This window comes from Micropterus salmoides, unplaced genomic scaffold (genome assembly GCF_014851395.1).
Source record: "Micropterus salmoides isolate LMB-PRFRI ecotype aquatic unplaced genomic scaffold, ASM1485139v1 Ms_hic_scaffold_3, whole genome shotgun sequence".
NCBI lineage: Eukaryota > Metazoa > Chordata > Actinopteri > Centrarchiformes > Centrarchidae > Micropterus > Micropterus salmoides.
Window position 1 is genome coordinate 6,273,906 of NW_024042261.1, and position 18,084 is coordinate 6,291,989.

The 18,084-nt window shown below is 42.5% G+C and overlaps 1 protein-coding gene across 2 annotated transcripts; it reads left to right on the top strand.

Annotated features, from left to right (window-relative positions):
* Window positions 1–7,847: 7,847 nt before the first annotated feature.
* tbx2b (T-box transcription factor 2b) lies at window positions 7,848–17,499 on the top strand. Of its 2 annotated transcripts, none has more exons than XM_038692711.1 (7): window positions 7,848–8,858; window positions 9,746–10,013; window positions 11,761–11,913; window positions 13,134–13,210; window positions 13,325–13,494; window positions 14,543–15,126; window positions 15,688–17,499. In XM_038692711.1, the coding sequence occupies exons 1-7, from the start codon at window positions 8,500–8,502 to the stop codon at window positions 16,135–16,137; spliced, it is 2,061 nt and encodes a 686-aa protein (XP_038548639.1). In that variant the 5' UTR covers window positions 7,848–8,499; the 3' UTR covers window positions 16,138–17,499. The 2 variants fall into 2 exon arrangements, with proteins under 2 accessions (XP_038548639.1, XP_038548640.1); XM_038692712.1 differs by having other exon boundaries at window positions 11,767–11,913.
* Window positions 17,500–18,084: the final 585 nt, after the last annotated feature.

Here is an 18,084-nt window from a genome sequence, read left to right on the forward strand (position 1 = left end):
CCTCCTGCAGTGGAACCCAACTTTCCACAAGAGAAACATGGCAACAAACTGATGACTTATTACTAGTCATCTTAAGACTAATTGAAGATCTTGAAACAATATGCAGGATGTGATAGTAACACCTGAATTTAGCATTGGTTCACAACAAAACATTAGCATTAGCTTGATTAGCAAGCAGAAATGATTCAGAGGTTGGACGTTTTAACTGGAAACATCTCATATCTGACTGGAACAAAGCATGCTAACACACTGATGCTAGCAACTTAGTGTACACTATGCTTAATGTTAAATTCACTTTAGCATTTACTATGCTAAAAGATTGTAAGCTCCATTTTAACAGTTTAGCTTTGGCTATGTTAAGTGACAGGAGGTCAGCAGCCTGCCAGTGTACAGTAAGAACACTGGTAGCCTACATGATTTTAATGAACCCTGTGTTTGATTAGGACTGTATATTAGAAAGAAACTTGAGTTATCATTAACAAAATTAACAAAATTTAGTTTGAAGTGTACACAGTCCATCATCCTCCATTGTTTAATAATTTACTGACTTAACTAGACAGAACTTTCCAGACCCCCTGCTAGCTTCATTTCCTAAAAGAAACCAGCAGAAAGATCTCCCCGTGCTTTTGGACCTGAGGGAACACATTCATATGTTGTTTTCTAAGTGCTGAAGCATATAATTGTGCTGCTAGCTAATCTTATCCAAACTGTGAGATCTCAGTGGCCCCCATTTACAACATGACCACTCTTGTTTCTGCTGAGACCAGCAGTACTGAGGTAAATACATCCCAATGCAAATTAGCAGGAACATCACTTGTAGCAAATTGCTACTTTTGGTTATGACTGGTGACAACTCTGGGCTGTGCTCACCCACTGTGAAGACTGTTTAAAATAAAATTAAAATTAAAACAACACTTTGTATGTACAGATGTCCCTATTTATTTAACATGACATGTAATTATGGATTAATTTGCCATGTAGCTTTAAACATAAGAATCATGCTAGAGGCCAGTTATCAGAAATCATGCAATTCAGAAATCAGCTAAATGTTATTTTCTTTTTAAAATAGACTACAGAGTGCCATTATACTATATACTTAAACAGTTTATTGTGTATATTAGTGCAGATTGCTCAACATAGGAAAATCAGTTGGTTGTGGGAGCTGAAACATAATAGCTATAATAGCTTAGAAATGTACACAAATTTTTACTCATTCACTTTTAGAAATTTGCCTAAACAGAGAGAATTGTGTTGTGACCTTCAACAGCATCCACAGAGAGAGAGAACACATGCAAACATGGGTGCAGAAAAATTCATTTGTATGATTTTGAAAATTGATTTAGAACTGTCTTTACATGGAGGAGAGGTGGCCATTAAAAATACAATATTTAAGGGAGAACTAAATGTATATATTCTCATTTTGAGTAGGAAAAATTGTGATTTAAAACACACCATAATTCATGGCATTCCAAAATTAGTAATGTTGGTTTCAAATATTCCACAAACAAAAAAAATCCCACTATGTACAGCAGCTACAATAACAACATGGAAGAGTGGCCATTGACCAGAATACACTTTATAAAACTAAACTCTTACAACTCACTATACAAGACAATTTGAATAATTAATTTTCTCTGCAGCTCAGCACTCACTGTGTGTGGAACTTACCTTGGACGGTTACTGCATGTTTTACCATCACACCATCTTTACATTGAAACCTTAAACACAGCCAAGTGTGCCCTGTGAAAGGAAAGACAGCTTAGAAACACAATGAGAGCAGGAGGGTTGGTTTGCCTGGCCTGTACCTCAAATACATTTGATCAGATTTAGTCCTGAAAAGGTTTAATTTTTAATATTGAACTGTCTGCATGGCATACTAGGTGACATGGTGAGTTGTGAGAAGGTTAGAGTAATCATGACTTCTCTAGTCTGATTCATTTTGAATGAAATAAATAAAATAAACATAAATAAATGTTCCATTTTCTGAGTAGCCGGGGATAACTACTTGAGAACTACATAGGTTACAAAAATGGCAATCAATTTCAGAGAGATATGTCATAAAGAGCAGGTGTTCTGCAGTCACTGAAATGGATGATAAGTCATTGTCTCTGGTTAAAGGTGCTATCAGCTGCTCCAGAAAAGGTAAACACTGCCACAAGGCCTAAAGCCATTTTAGGTCCATGTCATAGATCTAAATCTAAAACCCCCATTAGGCTGCAGGTAGATCGAATGCTAACGGTAAAAGAAGACTTTAATATTTCAACTATCGTTCAATTATACAACCATCTAAAACCTAAAATGTGGATAGTTGTCAGATTTTATTCTGTCATCATGATCATTTCTGGCAGAAAAAATTATACCGAAATTTACCTTTTGGCCTCCTGTACAGGCACCTCCATAGCCCCTGGGGGGCCACATTTAGAGTGCTGCTGGCACAGAGGCAGCTTTCTTACCACTAAAACTCAGCATCAGTGTGTCACCTATTCAGTCAAAGACAAAGCCAGGGATGTGCACTTTGAGCTTAGTGTGCTGCTGCCCGGTTGGATGCTGATTAGATGTGAATCAGGAACATGAGCAGGATTTTTCTGGATCAGCTTCAGTATCACCCGCCATATTTATCCTTCAAGAGAAACATTAATCCGTGTCAGTTACTAAAACGCTTACCTGTAGGCTACAGAACAGGAAGCGGGGATATTTACCGAAACCCTCATTTTCAGGCATTTTAATTAGCCCACATGTATTCATTGAGAGCAGTAGGCCTACAACCTGACGGACAACAGGTGGACGCGCTTATCTGCATTAAGATGAAGTCTGTGTCCACTCCCCTCTAGTCTGTCTCCCTCCCCCAGTTACTGACCAACTGCGGCATTAGGCTGTATGACCTTACTGGCTGCATGATAACACATTTGCAGATGTTCAATTAATTTGTGCAGCGTCTTGAAGCCGCAAATAATTACAATGGCAAGGAAATCATATCTTCGATATGTCAATCATCTTTAAGCGCTATAATTGGAATATTATCGAAACGTGACTATTTTGGTCCTTCTCTGAAATGTCAGGTGTCCGCGTTTGAAATTGCTCTTGTTACAAAAACAAATACTGCTTATACTGGTGTTTTGGCAACAATCAAAAGAAGACTCAAATGTGACTTAAACTAACTGTTGAATCGGAAGGAAGACTTTTTTGTCTTTGTTATTTTGTGTCATTCTGTTGTCTGTTATGTCGTAGGACTGCTGATGGGTTGTCTCCTCTCAGTTCGTCTCCCTGAATGAAAGCAGAGGAGTATAAAGCCTCTCCCTCCGGCCTGCAGGTAGCCTCTGCTCCTCTGCTGCGCTCCTAATATGATCCAATGTTCCCGGCGCTGCAGCTGCTAATTCAATTTCTCCACGCTGTCAGCACATCTGCAAAACACACAAAAGATTATTTTGCTGGTTTGAAAAAATGTGTCCCAACGAACATAAAATCGTAATAAATATTGTCAGCTGGTTACTATTAAAAAGACGGTGCTTAAATGTTTCCTGATTAAGAACGAGTTGAGAGCTTCTCCTGAGCAAAACACAAACATGCAGTAAGTGAAATGCCCCTCTTTCAGTTGCTTGGTAGAGTTTAAAACTGCGTGTAGACTCTTTACTTTAAAGACAGAAGTATAAACAGAAGCTTAAAAATACAAAGAAGTGGCAATTAAAATTAGGGCTTTTTACACTTCGATTTGATCAGATTAAATTAATCTATTTTCAAATTATTATCAATTAGTATCAATATAGAAAAAGATCTCTTAAATAAATGAATGCAAAAATAATACAACAGGTTATTTTCAAAGTCTAAAAATTGGAAATCTCTTTTTAAACGTACAGTCGCTTGGGCAGAGGCCTGTTTATTTTTGCAGAATAAAAGTTATTTTCAGTTCATCAGTTTTGAAGAACCACAACATTTAAAGAGGTCGTTTTCAGTCCGGTAATGATGCGTGAAAGTGTTTTTAAAGATGATTCAATGTCATCAAATTTGTTTAGGCTATCTCCTTTTTTTATTGAATGCACAATAGCTAGCATAATATATTTATTGATGATTTACAAAAGCATAAGTCTGCGAATACAGGAGGCAAGGTCACCTCCAACCAGCAGCCCGACAACAGGGGAGACTAGTTTATAAACTGTACATGAAACAGCTGAGACTGTAATGACAGTGATTGTGTTTGTCATACCTAGTATCACTGGATAGACAAACGCACGCGCATCATTCACCTGTCTCCGTAATGATTTCTTATCAGCGGCTCGCGAAGTGGGGTTCAGTGCATCCAAGGGTCCCCGAGTTTCATCAAAATTTAAATAACTGAAAAGAGTTTTAAAAAATTAGACAACGTACGAAAATCACTGCAGTGTAAAGAGTCAAACTTTCCACGAGGCTCTGCGAGACTAAACCTGATCAGATTGTGGTCTGTGTGGTATCTATGGCAAGTGTTGGCTGCTGTAACGCCTGTGGATGTGACAGCTCTGTCACTCTCCGCTGGCTCCCCTGGGTAACTACAGCGCCCCCACCTGGTGGTCTACCTGTCGGTCAGACGCACCTATAGAACCTGCTGTAGCTGCAGTTCCAACAGAGAATAGGAGGGTATAACAGGCTTTAGGGCTGGCAGGTAAGTGGATATGAGGGGCTGCAGTTTATGATTGAGTTTGTCAGGTAAAAGCATTTGTTTTATAGAACAGGTCGGCCTGTTACTCTCAAAAAGCATCTATTATATTGTAGTGTTCCAAATAATATGAGTATGGTTCAGTGTGTACAGTGCGGTGTGTGTGTGTGTGTGTGTGTGTGTGTGTGTTGAGTAGAGGAGATGGAGAGGAGGAGGAGGATGCCTGCTTGTAGCAGCACACGGAGGAGAAGGGAAAGTAAAAGGAGGAGGAGGAGGAGGAGGAGGAGGCCGCTGGTCGCCGGGTTTCCATGTGACAAGGGGAAATATGAGGGACTTTGACAGGTCTTAAACGGTCTGGCGCCAAGGCCTCAGTCTAGCCGCTAAATATAGCCGGAGAGATGATGCCGGGAGATGGGAGGAGAAGATGGAGAGATAAAAGGAAGAAAAGAACAATGTCGAGGGGAGGAAGAAAATAACAATACTCGATTATAGAGGAATATGGCGCAAAACTGTTCTGTTGTGTTGTAATTAGAAAGTCTTTGGCCCGGATCGCTGACACAGGGGCCAAATCACCGGGACGGAAGACGCTTTTACACACAGTTTCTCATCCGCAGCTGCATTGCATTTAGCGGACGGATCAAGGACACAGAAAAGCTTTAGTCAACTTCCTACCGTATGGAAAGCGTCATGCAAGCAGTTAATTCACTTTAAATAAAAGCCCAGCTTACAGGGTGACAGACAACTCAAAACCTAAGCTTCCCCAACCGGCTTGTTTTGACTAATTTCTGGGTATATAAATGGGGTCAGTGGTATAAATTATGTAAACTACCAATGTAGGAGAAAACTGGGGCCCAAACTTCCGAATTTGCTCCTGTTTTTGTAGCTACATGTTTCCAAACATTATTATGCACATTTTATCAAGATCCTTTAATCTCCGTGACGATTGCTTCTCCTCCACATCCCAAACTGACACCCAGGACACACACATTCCCAAAGACCTCTAAGGAGCATATTTCCTGTCTGCTTGCATTAATCCCTAACACAGAGAATATGTTAATCTATCAGCACAGTGGCCCTTCTATGTAGATCTTCCAGCAGCTCCGAGCAGTCCTCCCTCGACTTAATGACTTTTAAATGGCGCGTAATGGAGATTTCTGTACCGTTGACGGCACAGAACAAATAAATGGTGACTAATTTGCACAAGCATTGTTGATACAATTATCCAGTTGAGTATTCCGGCAGAAAAACCGTTATCCACCTCCATATGTTGCTAATCTTTTTTCTCCCCAGTAAAGCTCCATGCATGCAGCTCCAAAAGTCTGTCAACCCGCCGCCGCTCCCACCGCGCTCCTACATCTCTGTCATTTCATAAATCTGAGGGTGCAGCATTCCAAACAAGTCAGCTGTCCGGCCAAATTATCGCAGATACACACCACAATATAACTCTGAAGGAAACTGTGAGGCATGTGCAAGACATTATTGATGCTTTTACATTCTCATGTGAAGTTGATGCTCTCTGGCATTTATTTCCAACACCTGGCTGCCTGAAAATACTTTCACACTGTCAACACTGACTCTGCTGTTGATGCATCCACTGTGTGAAACAGTTGATGCTCCAGGGACTTGTGTCTGATCTAATGTGTTTTCTGGGCTACTATGTAAAAACTGTTTTGGCTTCATTCAGGTATAGTGCGCTCTGTTGTGCTTAGCTGCTCCTGTCTGGCCTGTTGACTCTTTACGCATGGATGTAGAGATGTGATGGAAGCCGAGCAACAAGTGTGTACATTTTGATTTGCACATTTTGTCGGTTTGTTTTACAGTCATATTTGTGGAATTTAATGCTTTGATAATAACGGTTTATAAATATTATTCAAAACGTTTTTATGGACAGTAAGAGTTTTGAATGCCAGCAGAAGCCGCAGAGACACGGCTATGTTCCAGGGGTTAATAGGAAATGCGCAGTTGTGTCTGACAGTCTCATTCAAATGGATTATCACTTTTTGTTTCAGTTTTTGTCGAAGTGACGCTTGTGGCCCACATCACCGTCCTTCCTGCCCGGAGAGAGCAGCTGTTTATCCAAAAAGAGAAAAAAAAAAAATCCCATCTGACACAGTGTCATGACCGAGGCAGAAAAGTGGAGCGGAGACGCAGATGAGGCTGCTGAGGGGGCCGGAGGGGCTCACACATGCAGGACTTCAGGGTAAATATAAAGAGACAAGAGATTGTTCTTATTGTGGCGCATCAGCCGACTGGCGCCGAGCGGCTCTTTAACAAACTGAGTCCAAGTTAATCAAGAGCTGCGGCACTGGGTTTTTCTAAAGAGCTCAGCAGAGCGGAGTGCAGGGAGGCTGGTGCCCCCCTCCTCCTCCTCCTCCCCCGGCTCCCGGAGTCCCGCACTGTCCTTGGTTTGACAAAATACAACCTGTCGGAGATTACACGCTACCACGGCCTGCCCTCAGCTCTGACTGAGCACTATAAATCATCTCATCGCTGCGACTGTTTGATGTGGAAATGCAAACGATACTCACCACGACGCCAAACAGCAGTGTAACAGCAGGAATAATACAACTGCACTGACAACATGTAGCCTCATCTAAAAATAAAAATCTGAATATGCTAGAATCTCCAAGAAATGTAACTTTATTTGCGTCTAAACAAGGAAAAGTTTGTATCGAAGTGAGCACTCACCGCTTTCCTTCTCCCTGATTTTTCTCTCAAAATTCATTCATCACCATTCATCTGGTTTCCTCTTTTTATTTCCTCCACGCAGCATCTGGGTTTGCCTTTTCCAGCCTTGTGTCTTTATTACGCTGCTGCCTTCCAGTTAGCTCGAGCAGGAAAACGCGCAGATAAACGGCTCTCGCAGGAGGAAGCCGCGGCCGTGTGAGGCTGAAGTCAGTATACACACAGCTAACATAGTCTGAGCTAGGGTGAGGCAAATCCAGCCTAAGCGTCAAAACAGCCGATAACATGGAATAATTACATGTCTGTTATTATGGTGAGCGACCGAGAGAGCAGCAGCTCTTTGAAATAAATCTCTCCGGAATGCAGAGCATGAGCTGCGAGTCGTGGATTTACTGTTGTGAGTTGTTCTAAAAGACAGTGGCAAACGTAGAGAAGTGGAGCTGTTCCTCTGTATTAAGGTGAGTATTAAGACAGTGAGTCTGTGGACAGGTTGGTTTCTCCGGAGGCGACATTGTAAAAACGCAAGCCGAGAGAGGTGATGCCTCCACCGGCCAAGAACTGAGGGCTGACCCGGTGTTTGGCTTGGAAATGGGGGTGGGATTTCCCGATCTTTCCTGTCATTGGTTAATATTTTATTCTGTTGACATGTTTTCTTACTGCTAATGCTTCCGACACCTTCTGGCCCCCCCTCCCTCTCCTAGAGTCTGGCCGGAGCTGTCAGAACCACGCCTATAGGGGCCCACAATTGGTCCAGAAAGCGTAAAATCAGCAATCAAAGGGGCTTGGTTCATTAGTGTTGGGGATGGAGGCAGGAAGGACATGTGAGATAGTCACAGATCTGCAGTGAACGGGGCCACATCTCTCCAGTCAGTGTGGGATGACTGAAGCAGAGAAACAGCTTATTTATCTGAGAGGCACACAGCGCAGCCGGGCTCTGCCTTCACAGCGCCGCTTCCACTGAAGGACTCGGCGGAGGAACCAAAAGGAAAAGCACATCAACAGCAACTCTGGGCTATTTTCTTCACCCTGTTAACGCGCTGTGTGTTTGACAAGGTGCTGTACTCTTCTGTACCGCTTTACAGAAATTAGGCTAACTGCTCGCGAAGCGCGGACTTACACTGGCTCTAGGTTGGGGGAAATACCACTAAAATATCCATTATTTCACTTCGGTTTTTGTGGATGCACCGATGAGAGATCCAGTTTTTACAGGGACTGCAATGGCATATCACCCTTTCCACGCACACCGGGCGACCGACTTCCCCATGTCCGCCTTTCTAGCGGCCGCGCAGCCTTCCTTCTTCCCCGCGCTCAGCCTGCCTCCCGGGGCGCTTACCAAGCCCATCCCGGACCACGGCCTGGCCGGGGCGGCGGAGGCTGGGCTCCACCCGGCCCTCAGCCACCATCAGGCGGCTCATCTTCGCAGCATGAAGAGCCTGGAGCCCGAGGAGGAAGTGGACGACGACCCCAAAGTTACACTGGAAGCCAAGGATCTTTGGGACCAGTTTCATAAACTCGGGACGGAGATGGTTATTACCAAGTCCGGAAGGTAAGATTTCCTCATAATTCTTCTCCTGGGCATACCTACAATTCTTTATTTAGGCCTACTTTATTTTAAAACGGCAGTTTGTCTGTAGGCTATTTATGCAGAGAATGAGCCACAGCTGACAAGTTTGGAACAGCTAAATTCTCGTTATTAAATGGCAACATGGGCGTCAGGCCTTTGCTAGTCTGTATTTGTTTCCCCACCGATTATTAGTCTGTTCCACAACTAATAAAAATGGAAAAGATAATGCTGTTATAACAAGTTGTGTTTTCCTAGCTTTTCCCACTAAATATAGGTGATAGATGTTTTTTAAATGGAGGTCCCGTGCGTGTGTAGCCTACACATTTGGGAGTAAAACTGGCTTCATTTATCAAAGTAACTAAATGAATTAAACGTCACTTTATATTGAAATATTTCTGATATATTTCCAGACTGATCAAAGTACATATTTGGGATATTTTGGGGGAAATATGGCCTGAGCTTTAATCAGGTTTTATCTCGTGAACTGCATTCTGTAGAGGCAGCAGAGCTTCTGGGTTTTATAAACAGGCTGTCACTTCAAAAAGCAGGGACGTGAAGTGGTGTGGTCATAAATATACTGCTCAGCTTTGTAGTGTAGGGCTTGGACAACACACACAGACGCAGGCGGACAGACACCACACACACACACACACACACACACACACACACACTATGGGTTTGACTCGTTGCTGTCGCCTAATTGCGTTTAATATCTGACAACTACAATATTTCCTCCTGTCAGGCGGCACGTCAGCGTCGCCTTCTATGTCGCCTCTTTTGCCAGATTTGCTGAGGTCCTGTGTGATCATCTGATGCTGTGTTATGGTTGTATCGCGGCGTGTTGACTCCATGTATGTTTTTCTCTGCAGGAGGATGTTCCCTCCGTTCAAAGTGCGAATAAACGGGCTCGATAAAAAAGCCAAATACATCCTGCTGATGGACATCGTAGCGGCGGACGACTGCCGCTACAAGTTCCACAACTCCCGCTGGATGGTGGCGGGCAAGGCCGACCCGGAGATGCCCAAGAGGATGTATATCCACCCGGACAGCCCGGCCACCGGAGAGCAGTGGATGGCCAAGCCTGTGGCTTTCCATAAACTTAAGCTGACCAACAACATCTCAGACAAACACGGATTTGTGAGTACAGAGAGTTTTTTTTTTCTCTGGCCTGAGCAGAGACGATTTTTCATATTTACATGCTGCATGAGGTGTTTGCTGTTGGAACAGACGGGCAGCGTGTTTTAGGTGTCCTTAAGTTCAGATGAAATTTTTATGAAGCATCTGGGGAAAGTGGGTCGTTGTAGCAGTAAAATAATAATAAGAAACAGCCAGGGGTAAAATGCAAATAAATAAAAACACAGAAGGTGCATGTGCTGAATCCAAACTAAACTACTGCAGGGAAATGATAACGTAGGGTAAATAAAAGTGAGCAACGCTTAAAACGTATTGAGACAAAATACTATTTACTAAAAGAATATATGCATTTAAAGATGAGCAAACGTTGTTGCTGTTGTTGAACGTCTTTACGTCCAGAGCTGTTGACACTTTGTTGCCACTTGACTTCCCGCTGCCGCTGACATACCCAGAGCTTATGTTTCCCTGTAGCAGAATATATGTAGACAATCAGCCTGCATTTTCTCCTGCATCCATTTATCCAAACCCAAGCCCGGCCATTACCACGGCCGCATTATACATCCTGCTCTTTTTATTCTTTATTTTTAACCGATGTTTTATTGGGATCAAAGTCAGATATGATATTTGGATGAAAAACAAACATCATATCTGAGATGAGTGAATGCAGCGCTGTGGGATTTAGTGGTGTATCAAATCGGGTCAGAGAGAAATGGCTTGAAAAGAGCTTGAATGACCGAGCTGACAGACGTGTCTGATATCCCCTCCGGCCTGTAGCCTTATATAGTATATAGTATATGACGTATATAGTATGGTATTGTATACAGTATATAGTATGGTGTATATAATACCATAGTGTAAAGTATATAGTAGGCCTATAGTTTAGGTTTGTGGTGTTTTTTTGTTGCAGTATCTGTATGTTTTAACCACAATATTGTCCCTTTTTTAAAACCATTTAGGCTATTTAATAGCCTATTATTTCACGCGTGCAATAACATGCACAAAGATGAAAAAATATCGGAACAAATTATAAATGTCTAGGGAAGTCCACTTGAGTGTCAGGCAGAGTGTGCTCCCGACTGGAAACAAATTTAACATTTACATGTCAGTCTAAATTTGCAATCCCTCACAGGCAGGATTTCTTTTCATACACACACACATCTTGTTTACACATGTATGTGCTGCTTATGAACATGTTTAAGTCGTAGGCCTAAGTTAATACCTTAGTAGCCTATTCTATTTTTATCTGCGAATAGGACTTTATCCGCATAGGCTATTGGTGGTGTCTGATTGCCGCATTATACCTGGCTTATGTTTTGTAATTTTAAAAATATATTTTCAATGTACGTAAAGTCTTTGATGTTGTGTATGGCAAAACAGACAGGCCCTGAAGCTATAATTCCAAGCTGGCGGCTTGTGAAGTGTCTGTAGCCTACGTGGTGATAAATATGAAATGAATGAGAGTGGAAATATGTAGCTTTTGTCCCTTAGAAACAGGATCAAATCCCATTTATTGCTGTGGTTCTGAACCCTCACGACAACATGTGTGGCCTGGTCAGGTTTTTCCCTGAGCCCCGCACTAATTACAGACAAGTCTGCTCACACAGTAATTATAACAGCATCAATAACAATGCGCTGGATGATCCGTGTCAACATATTCTGTCTAGTGTCGAGTTTTAATGTGGAGGAAACATCAAAGGGAGACATAAAATACCCTGATATTTACTCCAAAGCTGTGTGTTTGTGTGTGTTGGTCCAGACAATCCTGAACTCCATGCACAAGTACCAGCCCCGGTTCCACATAGTGCGGGCCAACGACATCCTGAAGCTCCCCTACAGCACCTTCAGGACCTACGTCTTCCCGGAGACCGAGTTCGTGGCTGTAACTGCGTATCAGAACGACAAGGTGAGTCACTGTTCACACTCAACCAACGGACTCTAATATGGCTGCTATACTTTGCGTAGCCTAATAAATGTCCTACATGTGTCCCCTCCCCCCACCACTAACCCCGAAGACTTAATCTGATTTTATAGGTCGCCTAATTTCCCTGCAGAGGACCCACATGTCCCACTTGATTTTTAATTGTCATTTTGCCTGGACTTGTGGGTGTAGCAGATATTTCTGAATTCAAATTTTTAGCCAACGTGTTGTGTGTTATCTGCTTTTCATGGGCTATAACCTTGACCAGAAGAGAATAAATTAGGCGTATAAATGGGGAGAGCGTGTTGTGTTGTGATGCAGCATCAAACATGGCAGACGTGCGTTCTTTTTTATTTATTTATTTTTTTGTGTTCTTAAAAATGACACTAACAGCTTCCGTTTGCAGATTTAAGAGAATATCTGACCACTAAAAAAAAGAAAAAACATATTTGAAATGAGCAGTTTTATATGTGTATATTTGATGGCATTGTTATAGGCTAAGCCTCTTCGCTGACTCTTTGTCTGTCTCCATAAAGCTAATTGGAGCTTGTGTCCGGGGGGGGAGGGGGGCAGGGGGGTCTTATTGTAAAAGTTTATTGCAAAGAGTCACCATCGATTAGGAGGCATTTAAAAGGCTGGTCACCCTGCAGTCACAGTGGACAGATGACGCAAGACACTCTGCAGAAATGGCAGACGCCTGAAGCGTCTTGTCCGAGGGCCACTTAGGAGCCTGGAAGTTCCTGCGAGAGTCACACAGGCCTTTCCCTTGCTTCGTACCCGTATGTGGAGCCACACCGACCTTTTCCACATCAGTAGCCTATATCGTGAAGCAGCAGTGATCCAAACCGCATTATTAATTATTGACATGGTAGTCATCTGTTCAAGTATTGCTCCCTCTGCATTTTTTTCTGGGGGAACGGAGGCTCCTGTGACCCCATAGAGGAATATTTCGTGGCAGAATTTCTCTCCAGGGGCCTATGAGAATAACGCCCCATCATTAAGCTTTTATTAATAATGCAAATCCGGGACCTACCGTGGCTCCTGTCCAACACGCTAGTTTCAATGTGTGTTAATACACAGAAACCATGTAGTTCCAAATATAGGCCAGGTGAGGACAATGGACTCTAACAGAGTGGACTAGGCCTAAATGTTTTTATTTTGGTTCCCTCATTCCCACATTTATTCTAACTTTGTATTTTTGACAGATAACGCAACTGAAGATTGACAACAACCCTTTTGCCAAAGGATTCAGAGACACGGGGAACGGAAGGAGAGAGAAAAGGTATGCCGCCTAACACCTGCACGTGCACCTCACAGCGTTGCGATAACCCAGATCACCATGGATTATTATTATTATTATTATTATTATTATTATTATTATTATTATTACTGACAGGAAACAACTGACCATGCCGTCGCTGCGGATGTATGAGGACCAGTGCAAGGCGGACCGGGAGGGCGCGGACTCGGATGCCTCGTCCAGTGAGGCTCAGTCCGGCAGGGACGCCGTCCACTCCCCTCTGGGAGCCGGTACCAGCCCTCTGAGGTTCAGCAGACCCAGTCGAGGTAAGACACATATTGTTTATTTTTATTTTTGGGCCCATATATGAGCCGGCGTGAGTTTCAGCGATGGTGTGTTAATAGTTATCTTAAATCCAGACTTTAACAGCCATGATGTGTTGTTGTAATCATTTAGAACTTTAAGTTTAAATCATTTAGATTGTGTTAAATTGACTAAAATAAGTTTGTAATTTGGCGGTCGAAAATAACCAGAAACGTGGAGAAAATACTTTATCATCGTGTAGAAATAGAATAATTATTTTTGTAATAGGCTAATTAATGCGGGCCTGTGTGATTACATGATCTTTAAAAATTCATATCAGTGGATTGGTGGTGGATTTGGTTTATGTATTCCACACCTGTCAACCTATAATATTAGATCACCTAATGTGTCTGCTTATTTCCTGAAATTCCACTCAGACTGAATCATTTTTAAAAGTTTATTATGCAGGAACAGACAGTGTTTGGCAGATAAATGCATTAACAGCTATATATGTGTAGAGTAAAACCAGCCTGAGTTTTGTCTGAAGTGGGTTATTATATTCACATTTACACTGTAATGTTAATGTTGCTAATTGAGAATATAGAGTTTAATGCTCTTATGGTGGTTATAGACATTTAAATTCCCTTTCAATGTAAATGTGGTCCCAAGTTTTATCTGGTTTAATTTTTTCATTTTGTTTGATTGCATTGTTTAAATTCCTTTAATTTATCAAACTAATTTATTTAACAAAGCCTTGGCCCATATTAAGTTTAATGGACCCTCTTATTCATTTAAATATGTGGATTATTCAAGTGTTTGCCTTCTAAAGGCTTTGCACAGTTTGACATAATATAAAGTGTGTTGCTCTTAAAGATAAAATATTGTAATTCTGAATTTCACATGTGTTCATTTGCAGGGGGGATTTTGAGAGCCTCCCACCAGGTTTAGGTTGCCACTCTAGAGTGTGTAATATAGGTGTGTTTTTTTGTAATGGCTGGGGAGGAAATGGGAGATAAGTGGTTGGAGGCTCTGCTTACACCTCTCTTTCCCTGTGTGATTCCTGTGTTGTAGATGACAAAACGTGCACTGACAGTGAGCAGGAGCTGGAGCATCAGGACGAGCTCTGTACTGGTTCCAACAGCCCGGGACCTGAGCCCATGTCCCCCTACAGCTCCAGGTGTGAGGAACGTGTGAGGGACAGGCCTAGCATGGAAAAGAAGGACGACTCTATATTCAGTATAAGGAATCTTGAGAAGGACAAAGTGGAGAACAGGCACAGGAAGGACACCACGGACGCGTTGACAAAGGACTCAGAGGCCGGAGGCATCAGTGCCAGTAAGGACACCTTCTCCCCTCTCATGGTCCAGACCGAGAGCCCATCGCACTTCAGCCCTGGTCACTTACAAAGCCTGGCTCTGTCTGGCCTGCACAGTCAGCAGTTCTTTAACCCTCTGAACGCCGGATCGCCGCTGTTGTTTCACCCTGGGCAGTTTGCCATGGCCCCTGGAGCCTTTTCTGCAATGGGCATGGGGCATCTATTGGCCTCTGTATCTGGAGCAAGTGGTTTGGAAAATGGCAGCCTCTCCGCCCAGGGCACGGGAGGAACCCCCAACCCCTTCCCCTTCCATCTGTCCCAGCACATGCTCGCCTCTCAGGTAAGGAAGGTCATCCAGTCAGAAAATGATTTAGTTTGCCTATACACCTGTAGCACTGAGCTGATGTAAGCGGGACAGGAGAGTTGGAGCTTTGGGTTAGAGTGTGTAGATAAGGATTAGGTGTCAAGTTTCACATTCTTAAGACAATAACCGTTAATTTAAACCTCACCTTGCACAGTCCAATCAGAGCTGTGTTCAATTTATTGCCCAATAATAAGCATGGTCAGTGAAGCAACATTTCGTGCATTTGCTGCATGCAAACATGTAGGACACGAAAGTATCAGCATGAGAATGTAATGATTAATACAGTCATCAAATTCCTTTTTTAAACATGAAGTGAACTAATGAGAATTTGAAACTTAAAAAAATGATTTGTTGCTTTCATATCAGACCTGTCTTATATTTTCATTTTAAAAAATCTGTTTAAAATAATATGAAAAGATTAAACTGTTTAGTTGCTGTTGGTATGTTGGAAAAATGTATCACTCCTTTAATTATTTGACCACCTGACTGGAAATGTGTACAACTGTGACTCCAAGTCTTTCCTCTTTCATATTCCAGGGCATCCCCATGCCTCCATTTGGCGGTCTTTTCCCATACCCCTACACCTACATGGCAGCAGCTGCAGCGGCCGCCTCTGCCTCAGCCCTCCCAGCCACCAGCACCTCCAACCCACTCTCCAGGAACCCCTTCCTGAGCTCGTCCCGGCCCCGGCTCCGCTTCAACCCCTACCAGCTCCCGGTGTCACTGCCTCAGAGCTCCAGCCTGCTCACTGCCAGCCTGCAGGGCAGCCTCAACCCAGGCTCTGAATCCTCCAAACCGGGCAGCAGGGAGACCAGCCCAGCCCCAGAGCACCACAGCAACCATAAGATGGGAGGGTCGAGCGGGAGGACCACATCTCCCAAAACCTCCATGAAGGACTCGGTGAATGAGCTGCAGAGCATCCAGAGACTGGTGAGCGGCCTGGAGGGCCAGAGGGAGCCCTCCCCGACTGCAGACTCTCCCAAGTGATGAAGACTCTTTGTTTGGGATGAAGACTTACCGGAGGACTATAAGTGCACATGTCCTGTACAGCACATTACGGAGACTGGGATGAGGTTTGACCGATATGGGTCGGTGAAGGCCGACAACTGGTATTTTTTGGAACAAAGCTGCAGATAGACATTTAGTGCATATAATTAATTTAACCTTTTTAAATTCACAAGTATTGAGGGTTTCCTCCAGAGCTGACCTGTTAGACAGGGTGAGAAGTCTGTCAGTCAACTTTTTGACCATCACCAGACAACAAAAATCCCCCTCGTGAAGGCAGGCTTACCCCCATAGAAACTCTGGGTACATTTCTAGACTGACGAAAGTAATTATATAAAATATACAAAGATAAAAAATATATATACATGGAAACACATTTTAGAAAATGAAACACTAAAATAATGATAAAATATTAAAAAGAAATATCTGACCACTTCAGTTCAAGGACACTACAGAGAGTAACACTGATCAATTCCATTACAAAAATATAATCAGTTAAACTTTATCATATCCATTATATCAGAGGTGGACCACACAAGACCAGTATCGGCTCCATATATCGGTCTAACCTGCCTGAGGGCCTGCAGCTCCACACACTGAGCGGCGCACTGTGGAACGTGTGTGTTGAGTTTGGTTAACTTGAAGTATTTGAGCATCCAGACGTGGTTTTTACACACCGAGCCGAGCCCGGAACAGGCAGGCCTCAAGCTGCATCCAAAAACTCCCCCCCGCCAGGCCTGATCATTTCAAAAGGCATGGAAGGTGTTGGTTCCGTTTGCGAGAGGAAGACAGAAACAAAGAACCGCTAACCATTTCATGCCAGAAAAAAATGTTTCTGAACTATTTATGTAATTAAAGATAAAACAAATTCTGTAAATAAAGCTAAGATCCAAGAATATGCAATTGGTATTAATTTATTCAAGGCTGTATATTAGCGTGTATATATTTCGATTTTAACTCGTTGCTTTTATTTCTCCTTCTCCTCTCCCCTATTTTACATGAACATATACTGTAAATGAAAGCTATTTAGCGCTTGTTGGTTTGAAAAACTGTGTATGAAGCATCGCTGATTTTTAGAAGACGTGTGTGCCATGTTTTAGTCTGCATCCACCGACAAATACAGAGGAAAGAGCTCCACATGGATTCAAAAACACCTCAGGTTATTTCACTCCAGCCAGGAGACATTCAAAGCAATTCCTCCTATGGGCGCATCATTCATATCTATTCATAAATATATTTAAAGATGAAAGTATCTTGTTTATGCTGGTTGTCCGGGTTTTGTTTTGTTTTATTTTATTTTTTTTGATTGTCTCACAATTTCAATAAAAAATCGTTGTGCTGAAATCTGTCTAGTGTATAATTATTATAATTATTATTATTGTTGTTGTTGTTACCTTTATCATTATTTTGTATTGTGTTTCTGATCATCTAATTAGAGCAAAACAGATTAAATTTATGGAGCCTTTTTTAATCTGTGCTTTACACGTACTGTGGCACACACTTACACACACGAGGGGCAGGAGCGCCCTCTGTCGGCCAAACATCAGACAGAAAAAGGGCATGTTCTGCCTGTGGTTTGGTAAATTTGTTAAGAAAATGTTAGTGGGTTTAATTCACATGTTCTTAAAAATACATTTAAATCTGATGGTGAGATTTTTCTGGGTGAAATTAATTTACATAAAAGCTACAACTGCATATGAAATGTTTTTTTTATAATGTTAGGCTTTCACTGACCAATATAATTAAAGAGACTGGGGTTTTTGACATTATTAGTTAGTTATATTAGTTGTATAGCAGTGTTAGTAGTACCAGCAGTATGTCTGTTTAAATTATTTATGTTAAATCGGGTCTGTCTCCTGCATGCACCGCTGTCCAGGTCTATTTTGAGCAGGTCCTCAGTCACCGTCAATCAGCATTTCCTTTAGTATT